The sequence below is a fragment of the Orussus abietinus genome, unplaced genomic scaffold (assembly GCF_000612105.2).
Source record: "Orussus abietinus isolate OABI.00-Male unplaced genomic scaffold, Oabi_2.0 scaffold1045, whole genome shotgun sequence".
Classification (NCBI taxonomy): domain Eukaryota; kingdom Metazoa; phylum Arthropoda; class Insecta; order Hymenoptera; family Orussidae; genus Orussus; species Orussus abietinus.
Genome location: NW_019395185.1, coordinates 1 through 13,354, shown reverse-complemented (window position 1 = coordinate 13,354; position 13,354 = coordinate 1). Strand labels below are relative to the sequence as shown.

Below are 13,354 nucleotides of genomic sequence, written 5' to 3'. Positions count from 1 at the left end.
GAAAACCTCCTGGGTGTTTTGATTTTTAGCAAAAATCGTATTCGGGAACGTAATAATAACCTTATTAGACGAAGAAGCGAATTACGTGATGCCTCAGACCCATTTTCGTTAGAAGAAAGAGAATTTACTAGGATGTACTAGTTAGTTTTTGTTATTGCGAGGTTATATTACATTATTAAACATTGAAGACTGTTAAATAATCCATGCTTACATGACATGATAAGAAACTTATATTATTGAACTTCTAATTATAATACATGTAAATATGAATGTAATACATATTTAAAAAATATAGATAGACTTTAGTCCTCTTCTTTACTTTTAACGGCTTTTCGTTTTCCCGTCTTTCCTGCCTATACCTCTTAACAATTTTCAATTTACAAGGTATGAACCGTTATTTGCAATATTACTAGACAGGAAGTGCTAGTGATCTTGTTCTTTCATATAGTGAATACGTAATTCGGCGAATAAACCCACATGAGATGACAGTGCGAGAAGTGAGCGCTCTCATAAAAAATATGTAATAAACGCCCTGGGGACAGATTCTGTATGTACACTTTGGCGTTCGTTTTGACGGAAGTGACGCAGTTGTCGCGGTTCGTTTTGTGAGGGCATCTACACCGAGTGTAGACTATCTCTACACTTCTACCCTCGATCCCGAGCGAGGGCAAGAATGGTAGCCCGCGAATTTGGCGGCAAATTTGAAAATTGAAAAGGCCAACAAACAGGAAAATACAAAATTTATGATAACATCTCAATGTAATATAAACAGAAGTAATTATTAATGCATCTTCTTCGTGTATAGAACGATTTAGCGTTTTAGTTTTGTACGTAATGTTTGAAACAATTTACAATAATTATGTATTACTACCTAACCGCGGTTGGAATGAACTAAACTATAATTTTTCCCTCTTGTAGTTAACTTGTTTTTCATTCTACTGTAATAACATTCTCACCCTTATTGATCCTCAATATCTGAAATTCGTGAAAGGAATTTTCATCTTCTACAATTACAAGGTAATAGAACGAATTGTAGGATTTGAAGAAAACGAAGACAGCTCAAGAAGGAAGGTTGGAAGAAGCATTCATCATAGTCCGATACAGATAACCTCAAAATCGCGTGCCTCTCTACTAAATCGGTCATCTTGGACTTTCGTGAGGTTGCTGGCGTTCGGGACGTCGATGAAAGTCTATCTACCCTTCTGCACTTTTCAAGAAAAGTGCAGTACCCTCGTTACACTCAAGTGTAGAAAGTGCAGTCAACGCGAACCAGACTGACTGACTTACAGAATAAAATACAGGATTCCTCCTCCGGTCGCATTACATTTTTTAAGGAGGTGGTAGCATATCTCTTACATAGCGATTGACTGACTGATTTTAAGAAGGACGGGTAAAATCGAATAGTCTGCCTCGTGATTGGTCGATAGCTGTCCAATACGGTTGCATGAAAACGGAAAATATCTAGTTGCCGTGCAGATGGAAAAACATGCTGTATGCTCGTGTGCATGTCGTGCATGTTGCGCGCACGTAATGCGCATGCATAAAAAGCGGTAAATTTAAAAAAGGTATGACGGCAAAGAATAGGGACGGTCAATCCGAGGAAATTCTAAAAAACCCTAAACCTTCGCGATGGGACTGTTACGGGGCGGCCGAGCGGATGCGAGGCCGGGGTAATCCAGATGGAGATTACCCAAATCTTGCGTGTAACGATTAATTTAAGTTTGTGAGGAGATTGATCCGAGCGACTAGATCAATTCCTCTGGTGGGATCTAGGGGAGTGAGGAATAAAAAGGGGTGCGAACGAATGGCTATGTGGCTAGTGTATTTAGATTTGCATTTATTCGTACGTGAGGTCTGCACTACAATCAGCTGGAAGGGCACCCGAGGTGCCTTGACCTAATTTCTCTAGATTAATATACTTCCGCGTCGCGGCAGTTCGGGTGTCGCGATAGCGCGCTTTAGCGGCGCTAGGTTACTGGACGCCGGAGTGCTGACGCGGGAATTCTTATTGTTTTAATGGCGGTCTGCGCGTGATTCTATTTCGCGATGCTGAGATTCGAGCTCGGCTGTTTAATGGAAGTCGATGGATTCTTAATCTATTCGGTTAACCGGAGCAAGGCATGGAAATCGCGATAATGGTTAGAATTCGGTTTTGGTCGGAGATGAAGGGTTAATAAATAAACTAGAATGAAAATGAGGATGAATCGAGCTTGCAAAGGATCCTCTACCTGGCTTGTTCAGCGGCCGTAATCGGTGACAGTCTCTTTTGATCGACCCGGTCGGATGACTGTGCGTGAACACCTTCGTCCCGTGACGTGCCCTAGGGTTGGAGGTCTCCTAGAAGCCTCCCGTCCAACGGAAGTCGCAGTGCCGCCGTCTAGTCCTGACTCGGTGGTTGGATCGCTGGAGTACCAGATGGCGCTACTGCAGCTCGCAGAATAGTGGTCCTTGGCAGGGAGTCAAATGGTCTCCGTCTCTGACTCGCTAGGAACGGAGTACCGGGGACCAGGAGCTCCACTCGAAGTTTCGATGACGACTGACGTTGGTTTATTGCCAATTGACTAAAGACTTTCGACTAATGACATTATGACTGCCGTCTTGATCGGACTGCTGGTTTTATTAGCAGGATGTTCCAATTGGTGGGGGTTTCCTAAGGCCCAGGTGAGGGTCGCGTTTCTGAGTCGTGCTGATGCGTTGCGGAGTCATCAGGTTGTTCGCCCCGGGTCGGTCGATGACTTTTGGAGCCGTTTGGCCGTTGAACTCGTTGGATCCTTTCGCAAGAGTTTCCTAATCGCGTTTCCGTGTTCGGATTTCCATGGCTAGCTCCGGTGATCGGAAAATAGGGCTTTTTCCTACGTAAAGGTACGGAAGGTCCCTAAGGTATCGTAGAAAACTAAAATTTACGAACGGATTTCGGCATCAGGAAATTGCTAAATTGATAAACGGCCCGATGGGCCCAAGCAGGCAGTAAGTCCCTTTCTGGAAATTTATCCGACGTTTCAAAAGCCGCAATGAATTTAAATACATGAGCGTCGCGCACGAAACAGTTGCAACTAAACGTCACAGATGGCGCCGTTTGTCCACCAGAGTCGTAAAAGTCACGAATCCGCGGGATTCCGAGTATTCAAATATTTAGATTTATTAAGAAATTATTAGTGTCCTACACTTACACCTTATATACTATATACAGACATTACATCATTAGCACAACTTAGAGTTTCATGTAAAGATGCAATTATTTACACTTTCAGCGGACTTCAGCGTGGCGTAATTGTACAAAACAGTCTTCATTTTCCTGAAAGAATTCAAGACACCATATTAATCTTTATTAGAAGAACTGTAAAGATAAATACGATCATACGTCATAAATATAAAAAATATATATCAGACATGAAGTCATAACTAGAGATTTAAATAAGAAATATCTAAATACAGCAGCAAGTTTTGCAATAAAAGAAATAAAACGAAAGCAACAATTTTTCAAAGAAAATAATTTATTTGCGCTGATGCAGTAAAGGAATTGAATGAACACTGAAAATTGTGAGGATCAGAATCATTAACGAATCTGAAATTGCGGTATGTACATGAAATATGAACGTTTTGCAAACATTCCACAACCCAACTTATTTCAGTATACAATTACGTATATACATTATAATCACAACCATTAATTCCATGAGTAAAAATATACAATAAAAGAGAGTTTTCCATACATGTACATTTATTCAACACGGCACACAGAGACTATTAATCCCCACACTCATAGTGAACAGAGAAATGCGAGAAAGACTTCTTAAGGTGAAGTGAAACACGTCGATAAAGAAGATTTTTCTAAATACCTACGTTGTCGACGTTGGTTTTTAAATTGACAACTGTGTCGGATTATATTGGGTACTGTACTAAATGATATACTCCATCTATCGTTTTCGTACAATAATTATAAAGGAGTCCAAGTAAAACTTGAGAAATCCTCTGGATTCATGCTTTCTACGGCTCTGATTGACTGCAGAGGGACCCCCTGCGCCATCTATAATTTCCAGGTCAGTTCAATTTTCACTCCGAGACTTCGTATTCCCATTGTTTTGGCATGAAAGCGCATAAAACACTTTTTTTGCCTTCATCCCGTTTAAATGCGAGTTTATCGACTACCAGAGTGTTCTAAATTGTCCTGACCCTTTCGTTTCTCATATTTAAGCCTACGATAATTGTATATTGATCGAAATATTAGAGATAGACGCCATTTTGGTTCTGGTTAAATTAAAGATTTTTTTTGTAAAATCCGGATTTTAAAAGTGTCAGGACACTTCTTAGATGATTACGAGTCATGTGTCAAAGTTTCGGATAGTTCAGTTGAATACCCTTAAAAATAAGTGCTTTATTCGAATCGACTGATTTGAGGAGCGTTTCACTTCACGTTAATTCTGAACGATATTACTTAGCTTGGCTACCATGCAATAATTTTCTAATTCGATGTTTTAATAAATTTTTGATTTACCAAATTCAATAAGCTCCTGAAGTTAATCATCCACCAGGAACTTTCTTTTCCTCAGTTCTCCCACAATTTGTTTGACACAATTAACTCTCTTCTCGGCTCGACGTAAACGTTGTAACGACAATTTGTTTTTCTTCTTCAGAAGCTCGATAACCTTTGTATAACATCTCCGCATTTCTTCGTTGGTAGGAGAATGAAATGCTCTGTTCGGCGAAACAGAAGTTCCTCGACTGACATTTTTCATTCTCGGTGAAACTAATATAAAAGATCATGGTGAGTTAATAAAATAAAACATTGCAGAACAAATGTGAAATTAAAACTTACTCGTCTTGTCTTCTGTTTGGACCCCTATCGACTTTTGTATGTACATTTTCTTTAAAGACGGAGACTTTGGGGTATTGAGGTTAGATGTCTCCGTTTCCTTGGTGAAATTATTGTCCGCCATATCTTCGACTGCCTTGAAATATCACTTGAATTTTATAAATCGTTCAGTCATACGAATATTAACCGTTTAAGTCCCACGCGCTACTTTCGGGCTCTTCAAATTTCAAGTCGAAAAAACCCAGTGCATTTGAACGATACCGACAATTGAACGTGCACTCACGATCTGACGAAACGTGCTCAACTTTCCAGATGCATTTTCAGATGAATTTTTTAACACAGAATAAAAGGAGTGCTATCATGCCGCTTGAATCTTTTCGCATCCCATTCAGAAAGCACTATTGCACTGCTTGGCTTTTTTCTACCGTTTCTTTAAAAACCTCTGGTACTCAAACGGTTAAAAATAAACTTCTTGCATGAGAGTGTTTATTTCGTCTCGCATATAAATTTCATCTTACGATTGGAACTGCGTGCTCTCGGAGTCTGACAACAGCTAACGAGGTCCGATCGAAAGCGTCTTCGGGAAAGTGATCGGAGCAGACACGAAACGTCTCTCGTACAGTTTCCATCCGTAAAGCACGGGCCCAATTCTGTCTCTGTACTGGATCCTTTGGAAATCTAAAATGCATGTCTAAATTATTGCAGCTTATGTACATTTACTTTCCCCTTAACATAACCTTAAGAAAACAAAGCCTGCTCTTACTTGTGGTAGGACACCTTCTTCAAAATCCCCATTAGTTCTAGTTTGTTTCTTTTCGCCGATCCTTTGCGTAAACAATAATTTTTGCACTTTTTTACGCTACAGCTTGGCATTTTGTACTTCGTTCACTATTTATATTTTCACTGTTCGCACCAAGGTAGAAGAAATCATCAAAAATGAGAGTAGATTCACTGTCAGAGAAGTAAATATTAGCGTTACCGCCACCATATGGAAAATGGTCGAACTAAAATCTAACATGGCGGATACGGCGGGATACTTGAAATGTTCTTTTCATTCTTAAGGTGAAGTGAAACACCCTTCAAATCAGTCGATTCGAATACAACACTTTTTTTTAAGGGTATTAGACCAAACTGTCCGAAACTTTGACACATCACTCCTGATCATCTAAGAATTGTCCTGACACATTCAAAATTTGGATTTTTCAAAAGAATTTTTTAACTCACTCCAGACCAGAACCAAAATGGCGTCGAGCTCTCATATTTCGATCAGTGTACAATTATCGAAGGCTCTGATATGAGAAACGAAAGAGTCAGGACAATTTTACGACAATTCAGAACACTCTGGTAGTCGATAATTTCGCATTTGAACGGGATAGAGGCAAAAAAAATGTTGTATGCGCTTCTATGCTAAAACGATGGGAATACGAGGTCTCGGAGTGAAAATTTAATTGACCTGGAAATCACAGATGGCGCAGGGTGTCCCTCTGCAGTCAATTAGGGCCCCAGAAAGCACGAATCCAGAGGATTTCTAGAGTTTTACTTCGATTTCTTTATAATTATTGTACGAAAACGACAGGTACAGTACGCCATTTGGTACAATACCCAATATAATTCGATATAGCTGTCAATATAAAAACGAACGTCGGCAACGTAGGCATTTAGAAAAGTCTTCTTTATCGACGTTGACCAAGTTCCTCGACGAGTTTCACTTCACCTTAAGGGGATTTCGCTTTACGCAACCACAAATCCGCGCATATTCGAAATCAGCCTTGAAAATTTGAAATGTATGCATATATGTGCATTCGACGTTTGTTTACAACGGCTGATAACGGCTATTTGAAGTCGTAAGATTCATAACCAATATTTGTATCAAAATGTATAAAGGTGGAAGACCAAAAGTAAATTATGGGATGAAACAAATGGACAAGATGGATGTTTATAACCTAGCGGATATCGTATACCCTACGTCTGTCTTGTCCGCCATGTTTGATACGTTTTTTCCTGGTTTTCTACGTTTTCTCCGGTAAACTACTTTATTTACATAATATACGTCAAAAACCTCGAAAATCCTGAAATTACCCAACCCTGCCTGTTACTTGTTTAAATACGATCATACTTGTATAAGATCACCGATAATGATATAATGCATGCATATTTAATGGTCATCGTCGATGTTTGTTTCAGTTAACTCTTTTTCTAATTAAAATTTCTATTGCACCTTAGGTATCTCTATTCAATCCCATTCCTGCAGAAAAGAACGTACATATTCTCACCAACATCTTTAACGAGTGCACAATGTCATCGTTATACGCCTTTGTGGCATAACTTATGATAAATGTCTGATAAATGAAAAAAGCATCGATGGATATACACGAAGAAAGGTAAATAAAGAAATTCAATCTAAACACTGAAATTATATATATCTTTTAACACGTTCCATACGGAGCCATTTTTTACAATTTTTCATTTACATTTAACGTGTACCGTTAATGGTATTCATGGCATGGAACATATTAATTTGGAATGATAAAGTATCATTTATTATGTATAAAAATGTTGAAATGTTTGCATTTATATTTTGTATATGGTTGTATGAATTTATAAATGCATATGCATTATTTCAGACACATTGAAGACGAACTAGAAAGGCTCAGAGCTGAAGTCGACGGGCCACCAAACCTGGATACCTTAACCTTGAACATTCAGAGGTTAACTGCGTCTATTCATGCTTCGTATATCTTTGAGAACGAAGGAAAGTCAGTCTTGCAGATGTTATGTCTTCTTTTAAGTTCAACGGCGAGTGGGAAATTTTACGGAGGTTGGCAAGAATTCGCCGCTGAGCTTGGACTCTCGACAGAACAAATACGAGTAAGTCGATGGTGATTAATGTTTTGAAAACGATATGAATGCCTATTTCTCATTTTTTTGCCCAATTTTTTAATGTACAGAGGATACAAAATTAGGAAAATGGTTATTCGATCAATTATTCGACTTTAAAGCTAGAAGTAATTAAAAGTAGAATGTTCGCATAGTTTTCTATTTTGTAAAAGAAAGCATTAATAAAATCCAATTGTTTTTAAATCTTTGAGAAATAGTTACCGGATAAAACAATAAGTGATAGAAGATATTTTTTATTAACGTGTATTTATTAACGTGAGAAAATTTGGCACAATTTCAATTTGCAGAACGTTATTATGTAATTAATACATTTTAGGACCTCCAAATTCATATGATAAAGTTTTAAATGATTCGATAAAGCCAGGATAGAGTTTCTAAATATTTGGAAACGTAATTGATTATTATTATAGTGTGTACACAAAAGAGTATATTATAATTCAGTTATTTATTATGCTTTATGATTATCTAGTGCATAGAATATGACTTCAAAGGCCTGGAAGATCCTACGTACTATGTTCTACTTACCTACGCACAATCACCAGATGGAACGTTGGACAAAGTATTTCATGCGTTACAAAAAATTAAGCGCTTGGATGTTATTAACAGAATTAAGAATTATGTCGATTATTTTATCAAGGCTCTTACTAGTACCGAAGGTGTGTATACATATATTAATGTACTTACAATTTTTGCACACTTATATAATTTTAAATACAGCCATCCCTCAATTTATGCTGAATATCTGTTCGTGGATTCGTTTTACGATTTGATTTCTCAGATATATATAGGCTGACTCTTTCATATCCTTTGAAGTTGAAGTGAAACACGTCGAGGCACTTGATCAACGTCACTAAAATAGATTTTTCTAAATACCTACGTTGCCGATGTTGGTTTTTATATTGGCACCTATATCGAATTATATTGAGTATTGTACTAAACGACATACTCCACATGTTTTCGCACAATAATCATGAAAAAATCCAGGTGAAACTCCAGAAATCCTCTGGATTCATGGTTTCTAAGGCCCTAATTGTCTACAGAGAGCCCCCTGCGCCATCTGTGATTTCCGTGTCAATTAAACTTTCACTCCAAGACTTCGTGTTACCTTCGTTTCAGCATAGAAGCGCATAAGATACTTTTTTCAAGAAGATTGTTACGACACTAAGATTAGAAAATGTGCAATTGTCATTACAATATTGATACAAATATCTCTGCGAGGACTTTCTAACCTATAAAACAAAATGTACTCAAACTAATCTGTATGTTTTCCCTCATTTAGCGGACAAAGACAGTTTTCTTAAATCCAAAAACATTCCACGAGCACCATTAGTACTCAGACCGATAATATTGATGAACGAAAATTCAAGAAAACATGAAGATGGAAACTTTAATGTATCGCAAGATTCTGAAATAACAGAGATAAGGAAGAAATCTTCCGAGGTTAGTGTGTGAGTCATAAACATTAACTGCTTTCTGTACAGCATTATAAAATGCTACAGTTGTGGAGAAATTTTATTCCGAGACCCATAATTTCGAAGATATCGAAGAATAGCTACTGCCCACTGAACACTGTTATATAACTGTTAGGTAAATGTTACGTTTTAGAAACTAACGTGTTATGTAGTAATGATAAAGTATCTGATTTTACTTAAAGACTATTATGATTTCATTCGACTAGCAATCAATTACTGATAATGTATATGCGCGTACAAATTAAAATCACATATTTTCATACGAGTAGTAAACAAAATATGACATATATTAATCTTATGACATTTGACGATGACGATAATGTAATAAAATAAATGACAGTCAGTACCGATAAAGTTCCGTTTTATTACAAATATGTGCATATACACAGTAATATCAGGACAGTACCATAATGTAAGATGAGAGTAACAAAGTTACGCTACATTTGTATAGATACGATAGTAACAAATGTTACGTAACCTGTTAGCTCTATGTTACATAACTGTTAAGTTACTGCATTGTAATAAATGTCACGTAACTAGTTCTATGTTACATAACTGTTAGGTTATTACATTGTAACAAACGTTATTTATTATTTTTGTTAGTTTCAAGTCACGTAAATGTTAGGTTTGGTGTTGAGTGGGTGGACCATCCGCTATATTCAAATTATTTAAACGTTACGTTTTTTAGTCTGCGCAAACATATGGCAGTGTGGCGATGCTAACTTTTGTCGAAGATGGAGCTGATACTGCTTATCATATAGCGAAAGTATTCAGATCTAGGGAACCAAAAATTGGAGTCGTTATTTTACAGGAACAAGAGAGATATGTTTACAGTAGAGCCGAAGAATTCATAGATGATTGTTTTATGCAGGTAAATTAAAACTTATTTCACTTCTGAATTGTGTTGTTTATTTTCTTTAATGAGTTTCCCATTATAGGTTAATTATATAGTACCGATATTAACAAAGGGATATTTAGAAACTATTGATGGACATGTTAACGCACAGAAACAAATAAGTACTTTGGATGCAAAGTATTCAAAATATGTTTATTCCTTGTTAAGGCATGAATATGTAAAAAATCACTGCTGTAACTTTAGAACAAGGTATGCTTTTCCGATAATATGTATAATTTTTACATAACCTTAAATATTAATATTATTTTGTATTATAGATGTATTGTACCGGACAAGCAATTGTGTAATATACACGCTACACCTTTACATCCTACCCTTCAAGCATGGTTCAAGGAAAGTGACGTCGAATCGTTTGCTGATAACATACTTTTAAGAAAATTCTAATCATCTTTTTTATACTGTGATTTTAAGAGATAAGTCGATATTGCTAAGTATTCTAATTTGTTTCGGCAAGTCTGAAACATCCGAGCCAGGATTTAAGGGGATATAAAAGGCGCTGAGAAATTTAATCGATGTCGATAAAATATAATTCATCTATAGCCTTTTTGATGAGAACGTCATTTTGAATACTCAAATGGTAACATAAGCTGGCTCATCCTGTTATCGACATTTATATTTATGTTGGTCTTTTACAGTCTATGTTGAGAATGATATCACGAATTTCACACATTCCATAAGATTGTGGTACTGTAACCTCACTTTTTCAAATTGGTCAAAGTGTACAACGATTGTGAATAAACATTTTAGTAAAGAAAAAAGAATTAAGAATAGTGTCAAGTAGGAGTAAACCATTAAAAAGATCTAGACTTTAACAATTCAGTTTTCCATACATTCTACGCAAAATTTTGAATTTAAGCGTGTCAGGAATAGAAACTGCAGAAACAAAGTCCCATATCCATGTAATTTAGATCACGAATGAATTTTGTAAAGTAAAATACCTAGTAAATTGCTGTAAAAAAGCTACGCAAATTACTAGGTTATTTTACTTATCTAATCCTATCCACGATTTTAGTTAATCGAGGTTTAACTAGTTTACACATCGTTTAAATATGGTCGTCAGTTAAGAAACTTTGGTGAGAGTGCTCACCTCGCGCCCTGTCATCCCACGTGAATTTATTCGCCCGATTCTCCGAGTGAAAATGTAAAATCTCTAGACTGAAAGAACTCGGTTCAAGATCTCGTCTAGTCTCACGCGAAATTCCTCACATTTTCATCATAGTGAAAGGTACAAAGTCGCGGGAGGTGCTCACTTTCAGCATTTTCATTAAATTAGAGTTACAGAATCTACTCCCAGATTCCAGGTATGTACACTTTTCGTCAAAGTGTAGAAAGTGTAGGCAAAATGAACAAACCTGCGATTGGTTGTTGGCGGCGATCGTTGCGCCATCTCGCGACTGTTACCGGGTATGTTCTGGTATGCTTGTAGCTGCTCCGTGACTGCTCCGGTGCGTGGTTTCGGAATGGTCTGCGATCTAAGCGCCTCTCGCGGCTGGTGACGAAGCTGGGTGCAGGATCGCCACTATTGTGGGGATTGTCAAATATATTTCACCACTTTATCTATAGTTATTGCTTTATTATCACAGAAAAAGGAGCGGATTTCCACGTGCGCTCTAGAAGTGGTCACACAGTCTTCTCCTCGATTTTCAACCGTTTTTAAAACATTTTATGACGTAGTTGTCTTTTCGTTCCAGGTAAGTACAGTGATGTGCGCGGGGTAACTCAGTTTGCCCCGTCCTGAACGCATCGCGTTCGTCGCGCACGACGCCCCTGGTGGTCGTTGGACGGACTTCGTGCCGGGCCCGCCACACTATTGTGGGGATTGTCACATATATTTTACCACTTTATCAATAGTTATTGCTTTATTATCACAGAAAAAGGAGCGGATTTCCACGTGCGCTCTAGAAGTGGTCACACAGTCTTCTCCTCGATTTTCAACCGTTTTTAAAACATTTTATGACGTATTGTCTTTTCGTTCCAGGTAAGTACAGTGATGTGCGCGGGGTAATGCAGTTTGCCCCGTGCTGAACGCATCGCGCTCGTCGCGCGCGACGCCCCTGGTGGTCGATGGCCGGACTTCGTCCTGAGCCCGCCACACTATTCTGATCGCAGCGCCACGGTACGTTAAAGTACTGAATTAATGTTTAGTATCCACATTTCCACGCGTCTCGTTTTCTATGCAAATAGCTTTCTATATATATTCAGTTTCGGTGCCTTAGTAAATATGGAGATTGAAATGACGTTTTGAGAAGGAAGGAATGCGAAAAGCAAATGAGGAGCAACGTGTGCTGCGATATTTACGATCGTGTATAAAATTCACGGTCATACGGAAGTGCAGCATGTTGTAATTATCCCAAAAAAGCGGATGCTTCATTAATGCTGATCAGGAATAAAACCATCTTGTCCTGTATACCGAGGTATGTGGATTATAGGTACATACACTTACACTTGTCATAAATGTACATACCATTCAATGGCTTTACTAACTGCTTATTTTTTCTAGCCTTGTATTCTGTGTCCCGTTAGGTTTACTTTATATTGGCACGTATAATGCTTTGCAAAGTTTGCTGATATTTACTCGGAGGATTGACAGAACGTTGCGATTCTATTTTCAGGATGTTTAATTTTTTGTTACCTAACCTATTTCTATGAAATGCAGATTTTTATTCCATTTCAATTACTTCTTTCAGTCTTTGAANAGACAATTGCGAATCGCTGATTTTTACTCGTCCTATGTCTTATATCGTGTTAGATTCACATTAAAATCGAAAATTTTATTTATGAAGCATTGGAATTAAGATAGTTAGAGTTTGCTTCGTTTCCTCCGAGAATCGACAGAACATTGTGATTCCATTTTCAACATGTTTAAATTCTTGTTACCTAACCTATTTCAATGCAACGCGGATTTTTATCCCGTCTGAATTAATTCTTTCAGTCTTTGGAGTGTATAGACAATTGCGAGCCGCTGATTTTTTACTCGTCCTGTGTCCTGATATAAGAATATCATGTTAATTTCACTTTAAAATCGCTCATTTTATTTATGAAGCATTGGAATTAAGATAGATTTAGCTTCGTTTCCTCCGAGAATCGACAGAACGTTGCGATTCCATTTTCAGGGTGTTTAATTTTTTGTTACCTAACCTATTTCTATGAAATGCAGATTTTTATTCCATTTCAATTACTTCTTTCAGTCTTTGAAATGTATAGACAATTGCGAACCGCTGATTTTTACTCGTCCTATGTCTTATATCGTGTTAG

At 37.5% G+C, this 13,354-nt stretch overlaps 2 protein-coding genes across 2 annotated transcripts; one reads left to right on the top strand and one right to left on the bottom strand.

The window, feature by feature from the left end:
- Positions 1–3,114: 3,114 nt before the first annotated feature.
- LOC105704285 (THAP domain-containing protein 2) lies at positions 3,115–5,736 on the bottom strand. Its single transcript, XM_012433368.2, has 5 exons — positions 5,577–5,736; positions 5,332–5,491; positions 4,817–4,949; positions 4,496–4,747; positions 3,115–3,295 (listed from the first exon to the last, which is right to left on the bottom strand). Exons 1-4 carry the CDS (start codon positions 5,684–5,686, stop codon positions 4,518–4,520), a joined length of 633 nt encoding a protein of 210 aa, XP_012288791.1. The 5' UTR covers positions 5,687–5,736; the 3' UTR covers positions 3,115–3,295; positions 4,496–4,517.
- A 1,052-nt stretch (positions 5,737–6,788) lies between these two features.
- Positions 6,789–10,857, top strand: LOC105704284. Its single transcript, XM_012433367.2, has 8 exons — positions 6,789–6,836; positions 7,037–7,194; positions 7,438–7,681; positions 8,181–8,367; positions 8,991–9,151; positions 9,872–10,054; positions 10,122–10,288; positions 10,357–10,857. The coding sequence occupies exons 2-8, from the start codon at positions 7,160–7,162 to the stop codon at positions 10,481–10,483; spliced, it is 1,104 nt and encodes a 367-aa protein (XP_012288790.1). The 5' UTR covers positions 6,789–6,836; positions 7,037–7,159; the 3' UTR covers positions 10,484–10,857.
- The last annotated feature ends 2,497 nt before the right edge of the window (positions 10,858–13,354 follow it).